The 18111-nt window shown below is 33.8% G+C and overlaps 2 protein-coding genes across 2 annotated transcripts in view; both read left to right on the top strand.

Moving 5' to 3' along the window:
• Positions 1-18111, top strand: part of LOC142353425 (neurexin-1b-like) — a 304883-nt gene that overhangs the window by 185180 nt on the left and 101592 nt on the right. Inside the window, exons 7-10 of the mRNA XM_075405695.1 lie at positions 10133-10285; positions 12759-12985; positions 13680-13931; positions 17857-17880. Of these exons, the coding sequence (XP_075261810.1) occupies positions 10133-10285; positions 12759-12985; positions 13680-13931; positions 17857-17880 (656 nt within the window). The remainder of the gene's footprint in view (positions 1-10132; positions 10286-12758; positions 12986-13679; positions 13932-17856; positions 17881-18111) is intronic.
• The window catches only part of LOC142343916 (cullin-4A-like), a 414013-nt gene that overhangs the window by 22771 nt on the left and 373131 nt on the right, over positions 1-18111 (top strand). The gene's annotated exons all lie outside the window — the stretch shown is intronic.

Below are 18111 nucleotides of genomic sequence, written 5' to 3' on the forward strand. Positions count from 1 at the left end.
CTGACATCAATCTTTTATGTATTGTAGGAAAGAGCGGATTCACGTCACGTATATTCTGTGACACCCTTTTGCTTTCCAAATTACTCGTAATTATGTGATTTTGTTCTAGATAAGCACAATACTGGAAATTGAAACAATTGTTTTTGCATTAATTTTCATAATTTATTGGATAATGTGGCTTATATAATCAACAAGACGAAATTGTCACAATTTTTCTCAATGTTCTGCCAACAACGTCTCTTTTAATGTATTTTTGGTAAAACCAAAGAAATAAATAGCATGTAGAAGTCAAAATGAATTTAGGCAGTTATATAAAAAAGGCACAGACACGCAAAATGAATCAATCTTTTTGTGAAATAGTGAAGCATAGCAAGATAAGTCTTGGAACAGAATTCAATCAAAAACAATGCAGAAAATGAAATTCTGACTATATGGTTGATTTGATACCCTATGTAGTTAGACAGATGCTAGGAAACCACCCTAATGATGCTTACACCGCTTGTGATTGAAAATAGTTAAAACAATTAATAGTTAAAACGAAAAGTTAAAATAAAAGTAGAAAATATTTAATTTTTTGAAATCTTTCAAAATCTTTTCTATGTGACAATAATGAATTAGTAAGTACATTTTGGCAGCTTATATACCTGTGATGTTACATTAAAAGTTCTATCTGGCAGCTTAAAAGAATGTAGTAGTTTTACGGTTTACTTTTGGTTTTAATACTCTAAGAAGGAGTTTGATGTTATTTGAGCTGCAAAACTAAAATTTTCTCAAACAATTAGAGTTTTTTAAGTTTTGATAGCAACTTAAATTACTCACATGAATAATAAAAAGACGATATACTTTATTAAAGAGCAATTGAGCATATTATATTCGTGTCAGGCAGATAAATGAATTGTCCATTGAGCTGTAATTTAAAAAATATACTACATTTGAAAAATGGTTTTAAACTTTTTCCTGAAAAAACGAAGTAATAAAAAATACGCTTTTAAATGTTATTAAAATACAGAAGAAAAGGAACCAATACAAGTCTGGATTGTTTCAAATTCTCTTCTTAAAAATTCAAAGCAGCGGTTAACACCAAAACGCAGGAACAGCAAAAGGGAGCGAAAGCAGATCAGGGCAAAATTTAAAAAAGTTTTAAGTTCTCGTTGAGTGTAAATGAAACCGCTGAAGGCATAAGAAACTACCTTTTTACAATACAGTTTGTCATCATTTCTACAAAACCTTTATTTTCAAAATCATTGGAAATGTCAGAATTATACAAAGTTGTTCACACAATTGAGACTAAGAGCTAACAGATTTAACTTAATGCTTTTTATAAAAGCCTTCAAGAAAACGAATACTGCAACTGATACTGAAATGCAGTAGAAAGCAGGAAAAGCAGCAGTCAAAGCTCCAGACGTCAACAAAAACTCGCGAAATTTTTTTCTCTCTTAGCACAGAAATAGCTATGCGCGCTCTAAAGCTATTTGCTTTTTTGCTATATGTTTTGTGCCATTGTGATTAAAATCCCGTCACTAATTGTTGGACTTTCACTTCGCCTCTCATTCAATGAATTAAGTAAAGAGTTATTTACAAAAAAGAGAGTCGCCCAGATACAATCTAAATTATATAAAATGGGAACTTAATAATTGCTGATTGAGTGCATTAAGTTGCTCCTCACTGCTGACATTGGTTGTTGTTTTGTTGATTGACACAAATATTGAAAAGAGAAATTGAATGGTGGCTTAAAATAGGATCATAATTTAGATAAGAAGTTATCAAGAAAAGTTTTGTGATTTGGTCTTACAATTCTGTGTAACCCAAAAAATTGTGCAGCGCAGAACCAGTTATTGTTGGTCGCTCTCCAGTCGATTTAGCATTCGGACCAGGTGCATGCTATCGTTTAAACGTTTTTCAATGACAATTAACCGACAGTAGACCTCATAATTTTTTTCTTTTTCAAGCAAATATATTAACGAACTGAGCATTGATGAAAAGTTAGTTTTAAACAGGTGAGAAATGAGTTCAGAATTCATAAAAATGACTGGAACCTTGTTTCAACTTTTTTCTCGAAAACCCCAAAGAATGGTTGAGCATTAAGTAAATCTTTATTTTTGGCGTTAACGTTTGTAGCCCCTGTTCTTTTTACTATTTTACCGCTGTGTTCCTTAACTATTCAATTTGGAACCACAATTTCTCAAATTTAGCCCTGATAGTTGGAGCTTTTGTACCTTTTTGTTTTTCGAACAGTTTTCGACCCATGAACCAGCTTTTACGAAGTTTGTAGTTAAACAACTCGTGCAAGTATCCTGTATGAATATCAAAATAAGGAAAATTTTCCACGGAGGTTTTTTAAGTTCCTTGTCAATTTGCTACTAACCTTGAATTTTCAGGAAGTTGGTTTGTTTCTTGGAGTAGCAGATATTTTACTGCGACCTTTGTTTGACAGCTTAATTCGCCAGCTAGCTAAGGAATTGGGTATTAGGTTCTTTTTCAACCAAAAGGATTCATGCGTTGCCTGATAGAGAAAGAGAACACGCCAAGGATTTCAATGATTCATTGGAAAAATTCACATTACTATATTACATTAAATTTAACTATTTTAACCATATTTAAATTTACTAAAAACGATTTACCTGCCGGAACCCGATTTTGCTGCTTTCTTTTTCAATGAGTCAAAGTTTCGTTTGCGAGCCAGTGGGGCTTCATTGTTACCTTTTTCATGGTTTTGCGTTCGCAATCCGAGCTCTGTTTAGATTCTGCGGATATCATTTTTTTCTTGCAATACTTTGAAGCGAGCTCAGGAAAGAGTTGGCGGAAATTGTTCTATTGGAGTTTCATGAATTTGGTTTATGAGTGGGAATGTGACATGGTCGATGCTGGGTATCCACTTCTGAGATCAAAAAAGTCTGAGTTAAACTGAGTTGATGGCGATGATGTTGTATTTTATAACGCGCAGTTATAAAGTAGGCGAGCCAAACTATCTATGCAGTAGCTCGCGTGTTATAGATGCATTTCTTAAAAATAGAACTCACGCTCTGAAGGAAAATGACATTTCAGACTTCACTTCATATTAAGTTTGGTATCGAGAAATTGATGATAAATTTGGTGTTAGTTTTCAGAGGTCGAAATGCATTGATTAACGTTTCTCATTTGTTCTGTATTTTTTGTTTAGTGCATTTTTTGGTCTAGTTGTTATGCAGCTGGCTTCTGCATTGAACTTCCATAGCTAAGTTGACATGGTAGAAAATGCTTTTTGAATTTGAGAAAACAAATGGATTAACATGAAAATCTTTTGCGACACAAATAGTGCTACTCAATTTCTAACAACTGAGCAGCTCTCTTAGATGTAAAGAATCGATTGAAAAATTGCTTTCTAAATTTTAATCTGTGAAAATAATTGTTTCTTATTTAAGAAGAACCTAATTTTAAAACATAAGCAATTATTATCTACTATTGTCGTAAATTGCAAGGGTTTATAATGCATCCCAGTCCAATTAAGTACAATTAAGCCAACCTGCTTAGAGAGCGACTTCATCAGCTGAACTACCCGAGTCAAAATCAAATAGTTATCTTGCAAGATTCTGGCGGAAAATTGCAAGATAACAACTTATCTGCCGGAGTCTCGCAAGATAGCCAATTTTCTGACAAAATCGTGCAATATAACCATTTTTGTGCACAATATCCTGCAGGATGAATTCATTAATTAATTTCTATTCTTTAATTCTGACAGCAAGAGATTTGCTCGAATGGATTTAGAATTTTGGTTCACATTTTTGCCAGAAAACCTAATCTAAACGTGTAACTGTAAATCTAGATAAAGTCGAAGGAACAAAACTTTAAAAGTTATTCATTTTGAGCTTATAGTGCTCAATTGAAGATTTTACATTGTTTTCTTCAGTTAATTTATATTTCAAGATATGAAATCTATTTATTTTCATTATATTTCTGAAAAAAACGCAACTGAATCTTTGTAAATTTCTGCTCGAAATTAAATGTATTGCATGAGTGAGAGCCAATCAGAGGAGAGCTCGACCGGAACGAACCTGCAAGAATCTTGCAAGATAACCATTTTTATTCCAGATCTTGCAACATAACCATTCTTCTACCAAATCTGGCAAGATAACAATTTTCCTGTCAAATCTTGCAAGATGAACAGTTTAGTTTTTTTTGCAATTTTCTAGCAGATTCTTGCAAATGTCGGTCTGGTCTCGACTGGGGTACTGAAGCTGAGACACATTTTTTGTCTTCAATAGACTTTCGTTGAATTTTTCCATCTCCTGAAGTTACATGTAGTTTAAAAATGCAATGAGTATCTTAAGACGTTAACTTAATTCTGAAATGACAACTTTTAATTAAGAGAACTGTTTTAAATTTCTGACATCTTTGCTGTTGACTTTTTCTCAGCAAATGTGGCCGTTTCCTTGATTTTTTTATGTGTAAATTTTTTTTAGGGATTGATAATCAAGCAAAACTTAGACCACTTGAAAGCAAGGCATGAAGAAAACCTAATTTTTTTTATTTTGAGAAAATTAATCAATCAAGTTTGTTTTTCAAAAATGCTCGTAAAATTGATAATGCTGCCTAAGGAAAGTTTTTTTTACGCTTAATTGATTGCTCAATAATTTTGTGTCAAATGTATATAGCAGAATACACAATAGTTTTTGAAATTGTTTTCCTTTTTCAGAAACATTGAACATGTTTCTGAGAGAAGAGCGCTGCTTTTGAAATTGACTCCGCGTCCTGAAATTGTCAACTAAAACAAAAGTTAAAAGCTAAATGATTTTTTGTCCCCTTAAGAACAATCGGATCGGCAATTTGTTACAAACTAAAGAGTTCATCGGATATTTGTTTCTTTTAGGCACTGAAAGCCCTGTTTTTGTAGATACACAATATCAAGACTACGTCATAAAACCGTTTTTCATTTCCTTTAAGAATAGCACATATATTGAAGACATTGTTTTTCAAAAAGGCCGAAATTGCAAAAATTTCACTTTTTTGTTTTTTGTTACCTAAAAACGTACCTATATGAGAACCTATATTTGTATACCTATATGAGAACAAAGACTGATTGATCTGGCGTTGTGTTCATAACGGTACTGAAACGTGGGCGTCCAGAACTTGTTGAAACTTTTAAATGATGTAAAATAGACAAATTGCTGTCAGTAAGTCGAGCTCAGCCGTATATGATAGAGTTTTCTCGAACACAAAAACCATTAACGCGCGTGACAATTGAGCAATTTTTTCTCTTGTGAACAACATTGTGGATTTTTTCTTCACTGTCGGTAATTATAAATGTAATTATTTTTAAGACAATCGGTGCAATCATATAGAAAAAATTTTCTAACTGTTATGTAAGATGTTATGCGAGTGCCTGCTGCTGATTATTTTAATTAAATTGTGAATTAGTTATTTTAAACCTTTCAGAAAACATTTCAGAATAATTTTTCAATTCAGATTTTAAATCAGTTTTCAATTGATGCTACCAGTTGGTCAATGATTTACTTCAGAGTTTGTGCTGACTTTTCTGTAAGAAATAATATTCTCAAAGTAGCCCAATTTTATATGTATCCGTATTTCTTTCTTTAAAACGGAACAATTCTTGGACTAATTGAATTCTGGTTGTTGGTAAGTATAAACCGATAGAGTAAACAGTTTTTGAAAGTTTTTCTCCAAGCGGTTTCTGAAATTCCTATATTTACTTTTTTCTTTTGGAAATATTCCCATTGTCTTTTTTTTCAATTTAAACTACAGCTGTACACGGCTCAAGAAAAAGAGGTTCTGACATAATGTTCTGCTGGTCTTTTTTTCCAAATTTGGCAATGAAATAGTGTCCATTGATAATAACGACCAATATATAATTGAGCACAAATTATATGACCCAACAGAGAACTGTTGGCCATTTTGAGCTATGATTTTCGGTTTTTAGGGTAAAATAAAAAGTTCCGAATAAATCAGTGAATGTGTTTCAAAGACCAAATTTATGACTCTTTATGAGTATTGTCCTTCTGACTTTAATGTGTGATTTTTCTTGTGGAATATTAGCTAAACAGCCTCGTTTGCCAAAAATCTTAATTAGGATATATAACTTTTTCTTATACAATCCATTGCTTTTACACTTTGTTTGCTTTTGTTTGAAAATTGGTGTCATTGGAAACTAAAAAAAATATAATCCATTGCGCTTCAAGTGAAATTACATCTAAATCTTGCCCACTTTTGTACAAAAAAAGCGGATCTATTCTTTTTAATAGCCGCCCTCATCTTCTCAGCCGGCTATTATAGCGCTCCTATTTTTTTAAGATCTGTTCACACATTTTCATGATTTTTGAAGTCAAATTGGAGTAGTGATTTTGGTCACGCCGAAACAGGAAGTGGAGCGAAAAAGCGAGTGGTTTTGCGGCGTGAAATTTTTTGCTCTAAATTTAAAGTAGAGTGAGAGAACTGTTTTTGAACAAAAATTCGCTTTCTCGCTAGTGGTTTTTTGTTCACATGCGGCAATTTCACTTTGATTTTTACATTTTTTTTCGATTTTTTGGAGCGGTTTTTTTTCTAAATGGTTTTCCCAATCCATTCAGTCCGTTCTTGGTCTAGTTTTTTGTTTGGTCAATGAAAATTCTTTGAATTGTTCGTCAGGACTTGTCCTGCTGTGTTTTTTTTTACTTCGTCGAACTTTTTTTTTGCTTTACCCATTTTGCCGCTTTTTCGACATTTTGCGTGAAATCTTTTTGACTTCTCTAGGCTTGTTTCACTCTTCTGTCATTCTGCTCAAAGTCCTTTTAAGCAGCAGCTGCTCAGCAAAGCAATTCAAAATGAAGAGAGTCAGTATAAAAAATCAAAGTCAGAAATAGAAACGGGATAAACCCATAAAGCCCATTTTTAGATGCCCGGTACTTGAACTTTGTTCTCATAACTTTTAGTTACTATCTATAATGCTTTGGTATTGATACTAGACCCTGTAGCCTCTCACTGAGAGACAGGAGTATGTTCAATTACGAAATGACATCAAAATAAATCGCACTTAAAAATGTTTTTTTATACAAAAATCAATTTTTGTTGATATTTTCTTTTCTTTCAATCCCAATAGAGTTATGGGAATCAACGGCGGCTATTTTCCGGCAATCTGCCGGGTATGTTTTCCCTAGAGTCGTTTCTATGTTCCCATTACAATTGATTTGTTTATGAATTTAATGTTATATGCACATTAAACGTGCCCATTTGCAAGTTTTCAGGGCTTTATTTAAGAGTAATTAAAACGATCAAATGAGACTTAATATATTAACCAATGTTATGACTAATGTTGACAGTCCACTTTCAAGACTCACAGTTTTGTGAAGAAAATTTAGATCTATTCTGCTCCGCCCTCAGCTTAGTGAGCATATTACTTTTACGCCCCCAGGCACCAGTGCTTGCTTTATAATATTACATATTTTGTAAATGGGGCACTAAAAACAAGGGGGGATTCGAAACCAAATAGATCCAAAAGTTTTCCAATGATTTTTGCAGGTTTCAGTTTCAATGCAGGTTTTTCTGTGATTCTAGTTCAGGTTTTAAAAAAATATCTCAGCCTAACTGAAAGCATGAATATGAATGTTTCAGGAATAACAATTTTGTGATAATTTGTCTGAGCTGCAGTCGATTCAGTGTTTTGAGATCTCTGATGACATTATTTATCTATTTCTGTATCAAATTTCGACCTTCCGAGGTTTGCTGGGCAAAAGTCAGGTGGGCCCATTTTCCTTAATTTCCAAATAAAATCAATGGAGGGTATACTCGATGACTAATCAAAATTTTATTGAAAATTCAGACTGGGGACACTTTTACGGTGCAGTGACGGGAGATTTAATGTTATTATAATTTCAAAGAATTATTGAAAGAGCATTAGCACTACATGCTCCAATTAAAGCCTGTTATATTAGTAAAGACAAACCAAAATTTTTGCTTCAAGAAAAATGGCTTTGTGAGAAAACAAAAAGACAATTTTCAAGAATTAGCGATGATGAAACTAAAAACGATTTAATTCGTTAAAAAGAAAAACAACTTCTCTCAAGTTTTATGGAGTTAAGCAGTGAGAAAGCCAGATGGAAATTCATTCAAGATCTTCGTAATAAAGAAAAGACTCAAACAAGAATTCAATCTTTATTACACTGTTTTGGTAATAAGATAACAAAGCCTATGGAAATTGCAAATCTTCTAAATTACAGATTTTCTACTCTAGGGGAGTTCATTGGCTTGCAACAAACAAATAACATTCCTCCAAAATCTGCTCCGAGAAAGTGTTTCAAGTTCCGATATATAACAACCAAGGAAACAAATGTGCTCATAGATTCATTGAATACAAGTAAACCAGTCGGTCCTTCAAAAATACCAGCTTGGGCAATAAAAGACGCTAAAGCAGCGCTAGCGGAACCACTATGTTATCTCATTAATCAGTTCATTACAGAAGGAAAATTTCCAGAAGATCTTAAAAATGCTTGTGTAACTCCACTCTTCAAAAAAGGAAATCCCGAAGACCCACTCAATTATAGGCCTATTTCTGTCACTTCTGCTTTGTCAAAAATTTTTGAAAAGGCGTTCCGTTCACAAATCACAAGTTTCCTAGAGAGGGAGCAATTATTGTCTTTTAGTCAATTTGGTTATAGAAAACAAGTTTCAACAATTGATGCTATCCTGAAATCGACAGAACAAATAAGATTAGAACTCAACATGAAAAAACTGTTACAGGTGCGTTTTTAGATCTTTCAAAGGCTTTTGATTCTATAAACCACAAAATACTGTTACGGAGACTTGAAAATATAGGTTTTGACGAACATGCTACCAATTTAATAGCGAGTTATTTGAGTGAAAGAAGGCAAAGATTTGTCGCGAATGGAATTGAATCAGATTGGATAAATTTGAAAAGAGGAGTTCCACAAGGTACTATTTTAGGACCTCTATTATTTAACATTTACGTCAACGATTTAGCAAAGATTGTAGAAAAGGATCGCACGGTCGTCCAGTACGCAGACGACATTTTTCTTTTTACATCCGACACTGATGAAATATTGTCAAAAACAAAACTTGAACATAACATCTCAAAAATTATTGATTTTTTTGCGAAGTCCCAGTTAGTGTTGAACAAACAAAAAACAGAATATATTGTGTTCAGCACCAGGAAGAGGTTAACAAATACTGTTCTGAATGTCGACAATGAAATAATAGCAGAATCAAATAGTGTGAAGTATCTTCGCGTAATTATTGATAGCAAACTAAAATTTGATGGAGAAGTGAAAAAGATTCTTCAGAGAATGGCTTGTGGAATAAAAGTTTTGAATACACTAAGTAAAAGTTTACCAGAGAAAACGAAAGTCTTATTACGTAATGCAATAGTAATAAGTCATCTACATTATTCCGCTCTAATTTTGATAGGGTTGCAAAAGTCATTACTCACAACTTTAGAAAAACAAATTGAATTGGGGAATAAAAACCATTTTTAATAGGAGAAAATACGATCGGTCTACAGATCTCAAACTTCGCAGTAAAATATTGCCAGTTTTTTTCTCTTGAAATATCATTGCTCAAATTTTTTTTCGCTTACTCAGCAACGATCTTCCAGCATATAAAATTGAATCTATCTCTACCATGAGAATAAAACAACATGACAGTTCAAAAAATAACGTTCGATATAAGAAAGAACAATATGTTTATAACTGATTCTTTAATTGCACAAGCCATTCCAATTTTTAATAGTCTACTTCTAATATTAGACGGAAAACAACATCGAAAGAACTTTCTCTTAAAAAAAAGAACTGAAAGAATATTTTTGGAAAGAATTTTTGAAGGACCCAAAAGTAACTGATATAAAAGATGACATTGAGAGCATTAGATTTTAATTTTATTCTCTAATCCTCATGATGTACATATAAAATTGTGAGAACATTTTATGCTCGCATTTTAGGCCATTTTTTACTAATGTAAGGTCAAGTTTTTAGTTAAGTAATTTAATGATTTTGTAATTTTACATAATGTTATATTCTTAACTTTACATTGCCTCTTTTACCATTTGCTTTTTATTCTTATGTGTACCAGAGGAAATTAACAATGTTCTTTTTTTTAAACGCATTAAAAAACATCCCAAATTGTCTGTAAATTCAACAAAGTTTTAATTTAGGACGAACGAGCCATTCGGGGTGCTACTGTACAACGACGGAGGTCTGAAGACAAAAGATTTCTTCGGAATTGAGTTGTACGATGGGTATCTCTTCTACGCAGTTGACAATGGAGAGGCCAACGCCACTAGAGGAATCATAAACAGCCGATCAGAGTAAGTGGTACCAGGAAGTGGAGTCTTCCCCATAATAGCCCCCCCCCCCCAGCTTAGTGGCCATTTAACGTATATCCCCCTCCCCGCCATTAACCATAAATATACTATGATGGAGGGACTATAATTTCATTAGGGGCTATAATGGGAAAGACACAGTAAGCTGAGCAGAGCCCGAGGATTGCAGCTAAATCGCACTTGTTCAAATCTCACTTTGAAACATTATCTTAAACTATCGTTCCTCGTGGGCGATTGCTTTCAAAATAGAATTGTGGGCGTTTTTATGTTCCGTGTATTTAAGACTTCTGCTTTTTGACGTATCGAGTTATTAGTGAACTGAACTGAGTACTTCAAGTTCTAGTGATATCATTAAGGAGTGCCGAAAAGTAGTAGTCTTAATGTGTGTTTTTTCCCAAATTATTAAAGTTTGAAATGTGCCTTTGTTAACTTTAAGTTGGTTTAAAATTTTCAATCAACTGTAGTTTGAAGAAAAATGATAATCACGAGAAGCATTCTGTCTTGTCATTTTTTTCAAGTTTGACCACAATGTGGTTTAATTTAAAATGGTTTAAAGTTTTGCTGTGAAATTTAGTTTCATAGTTGGATGGTATTATTGGCCACTTGAATTATTGTACAATACTATTGGGCTGTTTTTTTCGTATTGCCATTTTAACGGATAAAAAAATCTCAAACATCTGTTTTTTGCTTAATTGGTCTCAAACGAAACTTAGCAATTATATAGTCCTGCTGGTTCTATATGCGCTTTTTCGTACTACCGACTTTTTGTCTAATTGTTCTTTGTTTGATCCATTTGACTTTTCGTTCTCAAAAATGGGATATACTGGTAAAGCCAGAAGTTGCTGAAAAGTTCTCTCAGAACCTTACGCCTTACTAGTCTAAGTATGCGATTACCTCAACTGTAGAATAGATATAAAATCATGTTGTGAAGGGCGGTTCTTAGAGTTGCATTATGTCGCGGGGCGTATTCTACGCTGATTAGAGAAATCTAACAGCTTTTCAGTTTTTGCAGAGTGCATGTTCTTATCAAGATACCATTTTCGAGTTCCCGATAGATCGATTGAGGTGCTTTTAAATTTTGACTTTTTTGGAAATTACTTTTGAGATACGTTTTTTGCTAGTAGCAACAACTCAAACATCAAATGTTTTCAAATGATTAAATTTTGGAAAGCCTTTAATCATGAAAGATTTTAACGCTGAAGATTTGCAGCAAGTTAGTACATAATTTTTGTAATAAATTTTTTGTCGCTTTTGTTTCTGATTTTTCTGTTGCTGAAATGTTGCTGATTTTTTATTTGTAAAATTTTTAACAATGTTAACTTCATTGACAATATTGCAACGTCTGTTTAAATTTTTCAAGTTTTTTTACTTTTAAATTTCTTGATGGCTTTTGGTGACAGACACGTTTCTTTGTTAGCGTTCAGGTTTGTTATTTCATTTTTTCGGATACCAATTTTTGGAATAATGACATCAATACTGGAAGTTGTCACTTTTTAAAAAATAATTTGTTCCTCAAACCGTTGTGTCGATTTTATTTTTAATATTTTTGCCCACTCCCATGTGTTTTGCAGTGTTTCGGTTGATCATTTTGTTTTTTAATACCTTAACATCTAAAATTATGATTAGATTTGCTATAATTTTTTCCAAGCTAAAGATTCCATATTATTTGTTTCTATGACTTAGGGGGCCGACAAGGTTTCTTTTATTCCGCCTATTTTGTTTATTTTTGTCAATTTACTGACATTTTTGTCAAACTATTGATCGTGAAGATATAAGCTAAAAGTATGATCACAAATGTTTTAAAATTTTCTGAATACGACGGTTGATTGCATTTCATGTGCTGTAACTGTTTCTTTCGCTGTCAACGATTTGTTCACGATACATTTAAAGCATGTTTTTCTTTGATGCGTCAGTTTTTTAACTTAACTTTTTGCTTGATGTACTTTCTGCTCTTAGTGTAGTGACTCTTCGTGTGAATTTTTTTCGATCAAACGTCACTTTTCTCATTTTTGCAATAATTACTGAGTTTTTAAATTGAAGTTTCTGTGTCAACTGCTAGATCACTGTCTAATTATTTTCCCTAGAATATTGATTAATCATATACAATTTCTGGAATATTTCGTAACCTGATCATAAGGTCATTTATTTTATCTAAATTACGGTTTTCATCTCTTTGAGTTTTCTGTCATCGGTTTTTGTACTGCTAGTCTGAAAGGGAATGGTATATATTTTCTGGTTCTTTGTTTCCTGATAAGAGGATTAGGCTAAATTTAGAACAAGAGTTTGTAGCCTGTTGTCTTACAAGTCATTTATCTTATTCATGTATTTATTTTTGTCGTCATGCAACATTAATCCTTTGTGAATGAGATTTCGTGTCTTAGAAGTTTTGCTCGGGTTTTGAACCCCTTTTTGCTAATTTTGCTCTAAATGTAGATATTTTCAGAGGTGTTTTTTTCAGCCAAAGATTAACAGATGCCCAATGGCATGACGTCACAGTAATACGGTTGGGAGCTCGGTACGAGTTCCTGTTAGATGCCAGATCGACCACAGTCAATGTGGGGCCGACAAAGGATGACATGGGTGTTGTAAAAGGTGCACTGGATCTCGAAGGACCTCTGCATGTTGGCGGAATTGACAGAAGTCCAGTGAACGATCGGTACTCGATTCCTAGGCAAATGTGGTCGGGTAAGTTATTGTACATGATCGGTAACAGTTTGTCACGCCCAGCTTTTGTTCACGCCAATTTAGTTTTTCTCAGATTGATTTCTCCTGACTTTTCACGCCAAACACGTGCATTCACTGCTTTAAACTGATCAAGCCAAACTTGATACTGATTTTTTGCGTTTGTGCTCCCCGCCCTATTATGTAATATGTTACCCCGCCGTACTATGTTACCACAAAATGGTCTACAATGTAATGGCACGTGTTCCATAGCATGGGGGCGCATAAGTTACCGGGGGGGGGGGGGGGGCAGGAGGAGGAGGAGGAGGGTGAGGGGGAGGGTGTGGAGGGGTTAAAACCACCCCTCTGTTAACTGTCATAAAGAATAGTTCTAGCTCATACCACGAAATAAACCGCGATTCTAACAACAGAGTTAAGTCATGAACTTAAGTTGTCTCTCTAAAGCTGGGAAGTTTGTTAGAGAATATCGCGGTCATTTTCTAGCTCATACCAGAACTAAACAGTGAATCTAACATCAGAATTAAGTCATGAACATAAGTTGGCTCTCTAAATCTGGGAAGTTTGTTAGAGAATATCGCAGTCATTTTCTAGCTCATACCAGAACTAAACAGTGAATCTAACATCAGAATTAAGTCATGAACTTAAGTTGTCTCTCTAAATCTGGAAAGTTTGTTAGGGAAGTTGGCGGTCATTTTAGCCCAACGCGGCTTCAACTTCATGGGATGTGTGGGCAACTTCAAGCTGAATGGTGGGGTGGTGGACCTGACAAGGTACATTGAGCAGAAGCACCAGGGGGACATCGAGATAGACTGTGTCTACTCTGACGGGACTAAGTGCAAAAACAACAAAAACAACTCCGTCTGTCGTAATGGGGGTACCTGCTTTGAAGGCTGGAACCGATTCATCTGCAAATGTCGGGACGGGTTCACAGGGCTCACTTGCCAGCAAGGTAAGATTTGAAAGTTGAAATCAGTCATCTAGGCTTAACTGCTCCAAATCTATCTGAATCGACAAATTTAGGTGGGAAATTTTTGGACTAAAGTTTTTGTACCTTATGAGCGTTGTATAAGCAAATAGTAGTTTCATTTGGTCGTAAGACTTGAAATCAACAACGAAACTAAAAAATAAGGCTGGTATTGAGGTGAATAGAACTGACGAGAATTTTATGATTAACTAAAATTGTATAAATAGATATCTAACTATTGGGCATATTTGGGCATATTTGATTCAATTTTCAAGAATGTTTCGTTTTTTAGTTCGGTTGCTGGTGGTATAACTCTTGCTGTTTTTTGCTAGTGTTGTGAGTTTTTTCCCATCGAAACATTTTTTGGTATCCACTTTTATTATCGCACAGAGTTTTGGACTAGTTATACAGTTCGCTTTTTGTTCATTTCTTTTTCTGCAGCCATTGAAATAATTTTATCTATCATTCATGATTCAGCTTATTCTTTAAATATTGTATGCTCAATCATTTAGGAGTAAAATTTATTTTGAGACATTAATTTTTAACTTAAGACCAGCAGAGAATTTTATGGTTAATGAAAAAATGATTGTTTCTTTTCCCTCATCTTTTTAAGACCCCCCTTGCGTTCATTATTTTATTATACAACCATTATGATAAAAAAATCCCAGAGATGTGTTTTAACTCCCACAAAGTCTAGCAAATAGATTCAACAGTATAAAGATGGGAAAATAATATAACTATATAAAATAATTTTGACTGTTAATTTACGAGGACACGTTTAATCCGATCAACCATATCAAAAATAGTTTTTAGAATTGCGTTATAAACTGTTCGAAATGTCTCCTCTTCTTTTATTTTTTTCTCAAGATGGTTAATTCCGTTCTAAATAAGAAACTGGCCAATTTCATATACATGTTATATCCGACTGGGTGGACATTATTTGAGAATTAAGACGAAGCTAGATTGAATTCATTTTTAACGTGATTATAAGACTTTGGACGTAATATTTAGTACTACTTCCTTTATACTGAAGTTTTCTTCAACCGTTTACTATAATGTTGATAAAAGTGAATTTTTGTATTTTCCAACAACTATATAAACGCGTGCTAAAATATCTCGGCCTCGCTTCAATCCATTGGTATTTTTTTTATTTCGGAAAGCAGTAGTCAAACATATACTCCATGTCCTGTCCGTTTCTTTTTCGATTTGATTTCTTCTCGTTTACTCTTCACACTTGACTATTTTATCTTGACAAGATCAGAATTGTCGTCTAGATGATTTCTGAGCGGCTGAGTTAGTTCTCATCCGCTTAATTGATCTTTTATTACAACGTTTCAAATAAAAAAGTATCGAATCATTTTTTTAAAACTCGATTTATATATTTCTATGGCTGCGACATTTTATAAACTGAACGTCGCTATCTTGTGGTTTTCTTGCTTTTTGACGACTCCAAGAGGAGTATTGGTGAAGCCAATCTTTTTTTCTATCGGTAAGATTGTTGGAGTTTATTTCAAACAGGAAGTGAGGTGCGTGAAAACAAAATACTTAGGGCAATATGCTATAGAGAAGAGAGAATGGTTTTATGTTTTGCTCCTTTTTTCATAGAGATCGAGAAAAGTAGGTGTCTGAACATTTTGCTGAGCGAGCTATTTTTATTATCAGGTGCGGCGATTTCAAAGCAGTTTTCTAGTTTAATCTTCAAATTGTTCAAGTAATGGTGTTTGTATCTTTATCTTAACTAGAAAAAGTGTATCTGAAAGCATTTTTACCATCTGGAGCAAATAGCAACTTATAGATTCAAGCTTTTCATGTTTGGATGACTTCTTAGCTGCTTTTGTAAATTGGTATCACATTGTTGCAAACTACTTGTATTAGAAGGTCTTTTGCCAAGGCCTAATGTTTTGGAATCTCAACTTCAGTAAGTTTTTTTATCAGATGCTTAATCATTTTTTGTCAGTTACTTTTTCTCATTTGATTGTTTCAAAATCCTTTCTGTATTCATATAGGAGGCATATCAGGTCTGTTAGGATGGTCAATTTTCTACTTCGTGTCGTTTGCAGAATTGTTTTTCCTATGGGTTTTTGTTCCGTCGTCTGAGGCTCGTTTTCGTTTTATTTTTGTTCTATAGCATTCTTTCGCCTAACTTTTTCAGTGAATTTTTTACACTTGATTTTTTTTGCCTGACCTCAATTTCTCGCATTCACAAATTATGTCTGTCGCTAGAAGATTACCGATTGTTAGATAAGTGGTGACCAGGGATTGATAGCCGAGTGGTTAAAACTTCCGATTTTTACGCGGGAAATTAGGGTTTGAACCTCTCCCTTTGCACCCAAAATGTTCTCAATGATGCGTTTTAATTAAATTTTGATTTAAAGTTTTTAAGGTGGCAGCGATAACTCATTTCTGTATCAGTTTCTATCTATATTTTACGGCACACAAGTCTATTTCAAAGCTAATCCGGCATTATTTTAATGAGTTTTTCCCCGTTTTCCAATATTCTTGACGAGTTTTTTGTTGGTTTGATAAAAACGTAATTGTTTGGGTTTTTTTGGTAACTTGGCAGTTATAGCAACAATAATTTTTACTTGAGCTAATTATTTTGCGCACTTAGATAAAAGCTTTTAATTGATATTTACTGCATAACTTTAGTGCAGTTGTAGGGGGCAATACAATTTTAGTTTCTCATCAGCTGGAGTTTGTTTTTGAGACGAGAAAAAGCGCTCGAACTATTAATCCTGTAGTCTACTAAATACACTCCGGGGTTGCGCTGTCTTAGATACCGTATTCAAAACTGGATTGCTTCATTTTGTGTCCCCGGCCCAAATTAGAGGGTACATATTATTTGCCACCCCAAGAACATATATGGATGGAAATCATTTATTTAGTTCCATCCAAGTCTTAGCAAATTTTTGTCATCATGCTATGATAACTAAGAAGTTATGCTTTTCAGGAAGCCATATATGATCTTTGGTTTATTTTATATCGACTTTAGATCTGTTGATACACAAATAATTTATTTTCAAAGGCTGTAACTTTCGGTCTTTTGGAGCAGTTCTGCCGATGAATAACAATTATTGAAGATATTAAAGAACCCTAAATTTTACCTTTTGGTTTACTCACAAAAGATTGATGTTCTCTCTCTTCTGTTGTCAATGTATTTTGAGCTAATATAGCACCAATTCGAATCTCTTTTTTTTGCATATGCACAATACGTCATCATAACCGATGTTATGTCCCGTTTCAATATATGCCCCCCCCCCCACCCAGGTTAACAACATTACACTGCCTTTTCCCCTCCCCCCTTTACAATATTCAATATTACGTTGCCCCACCCCCCCCCCCCTCTGCCCAAAATGTTTATTATAAGTAAATCTTTAATCATTTAGGGGTGTTAGGGCAAAGATCAACAGTGCGCTTATGGGGTAAAATTATTTTGCACATTTCACCACTTGATTTCACTCTTATCGCATTGTTTAAACCGATTCTCTAATCAGCATAGAAAAGTTTAAGCGGCTGAAACGCCGTAATGGCTGAAACGGGGGAAGCGGTTAAAGCTGCACGCCGTAGTTGCAATTCAAATTTTTTGGATCTATTGTTGTGTCTTCTCTCCCTAGATCCAATTTTTGTTCAAAAAAACAAATAATTTGCAATGCGCTCTGAAACATTGACTCTCGGAAGATAGACGACAATTTCTTCAGTTTTCCACAATTTTCTGTAATTTCCTTTTCCCTGAAGGTTTGGCTGAATTTTATCCAATTGTATTGCAGAAACGCTATTTCTCCTTCTTTTCTTTAGACTAATAGCTTACCTTCCCAGCGTGTGAACATTTTCCTTCGTGTACGAAACAGAAATGGAATAGTGATAATAATAAATATTAGGAGTTGATTTTAACCAATGGTAATGTTTCCAGCTGAAAAGCCACAGTATATCAGAGGTAGAGTATTTAAAAATCATAACCGCTTTGAGTTATTATTAATAATCATGTGTCCTATTTGGTTCGTTATGAGATTTAGGCTTACTGTCATGTGCTGTGAGATATAATGCTGTTTATTAGTACTTGTCACTATATTAATACATAATGGAAACGTGTATCTAATGGACGAAGTATCACTTAGCTAATCGCTAGTTTACATATCTAATCTTTAAAATGATTCCTTAAAGTTTT

Source organism: Convolutriloba macropyga, chromosome 1, assembly GCF_964194025.1.
Source record: "Convolutriloba macropyga chromosome 1, txConMacr16.3, whole genome shotgun sequence".
NCBI classification, from domain to species: Eukaryota; Metazoa; Xenacoelomorpha; order Acoela; family Convolutidae; genus Convolutriloba; species Convolutriloba macropyga.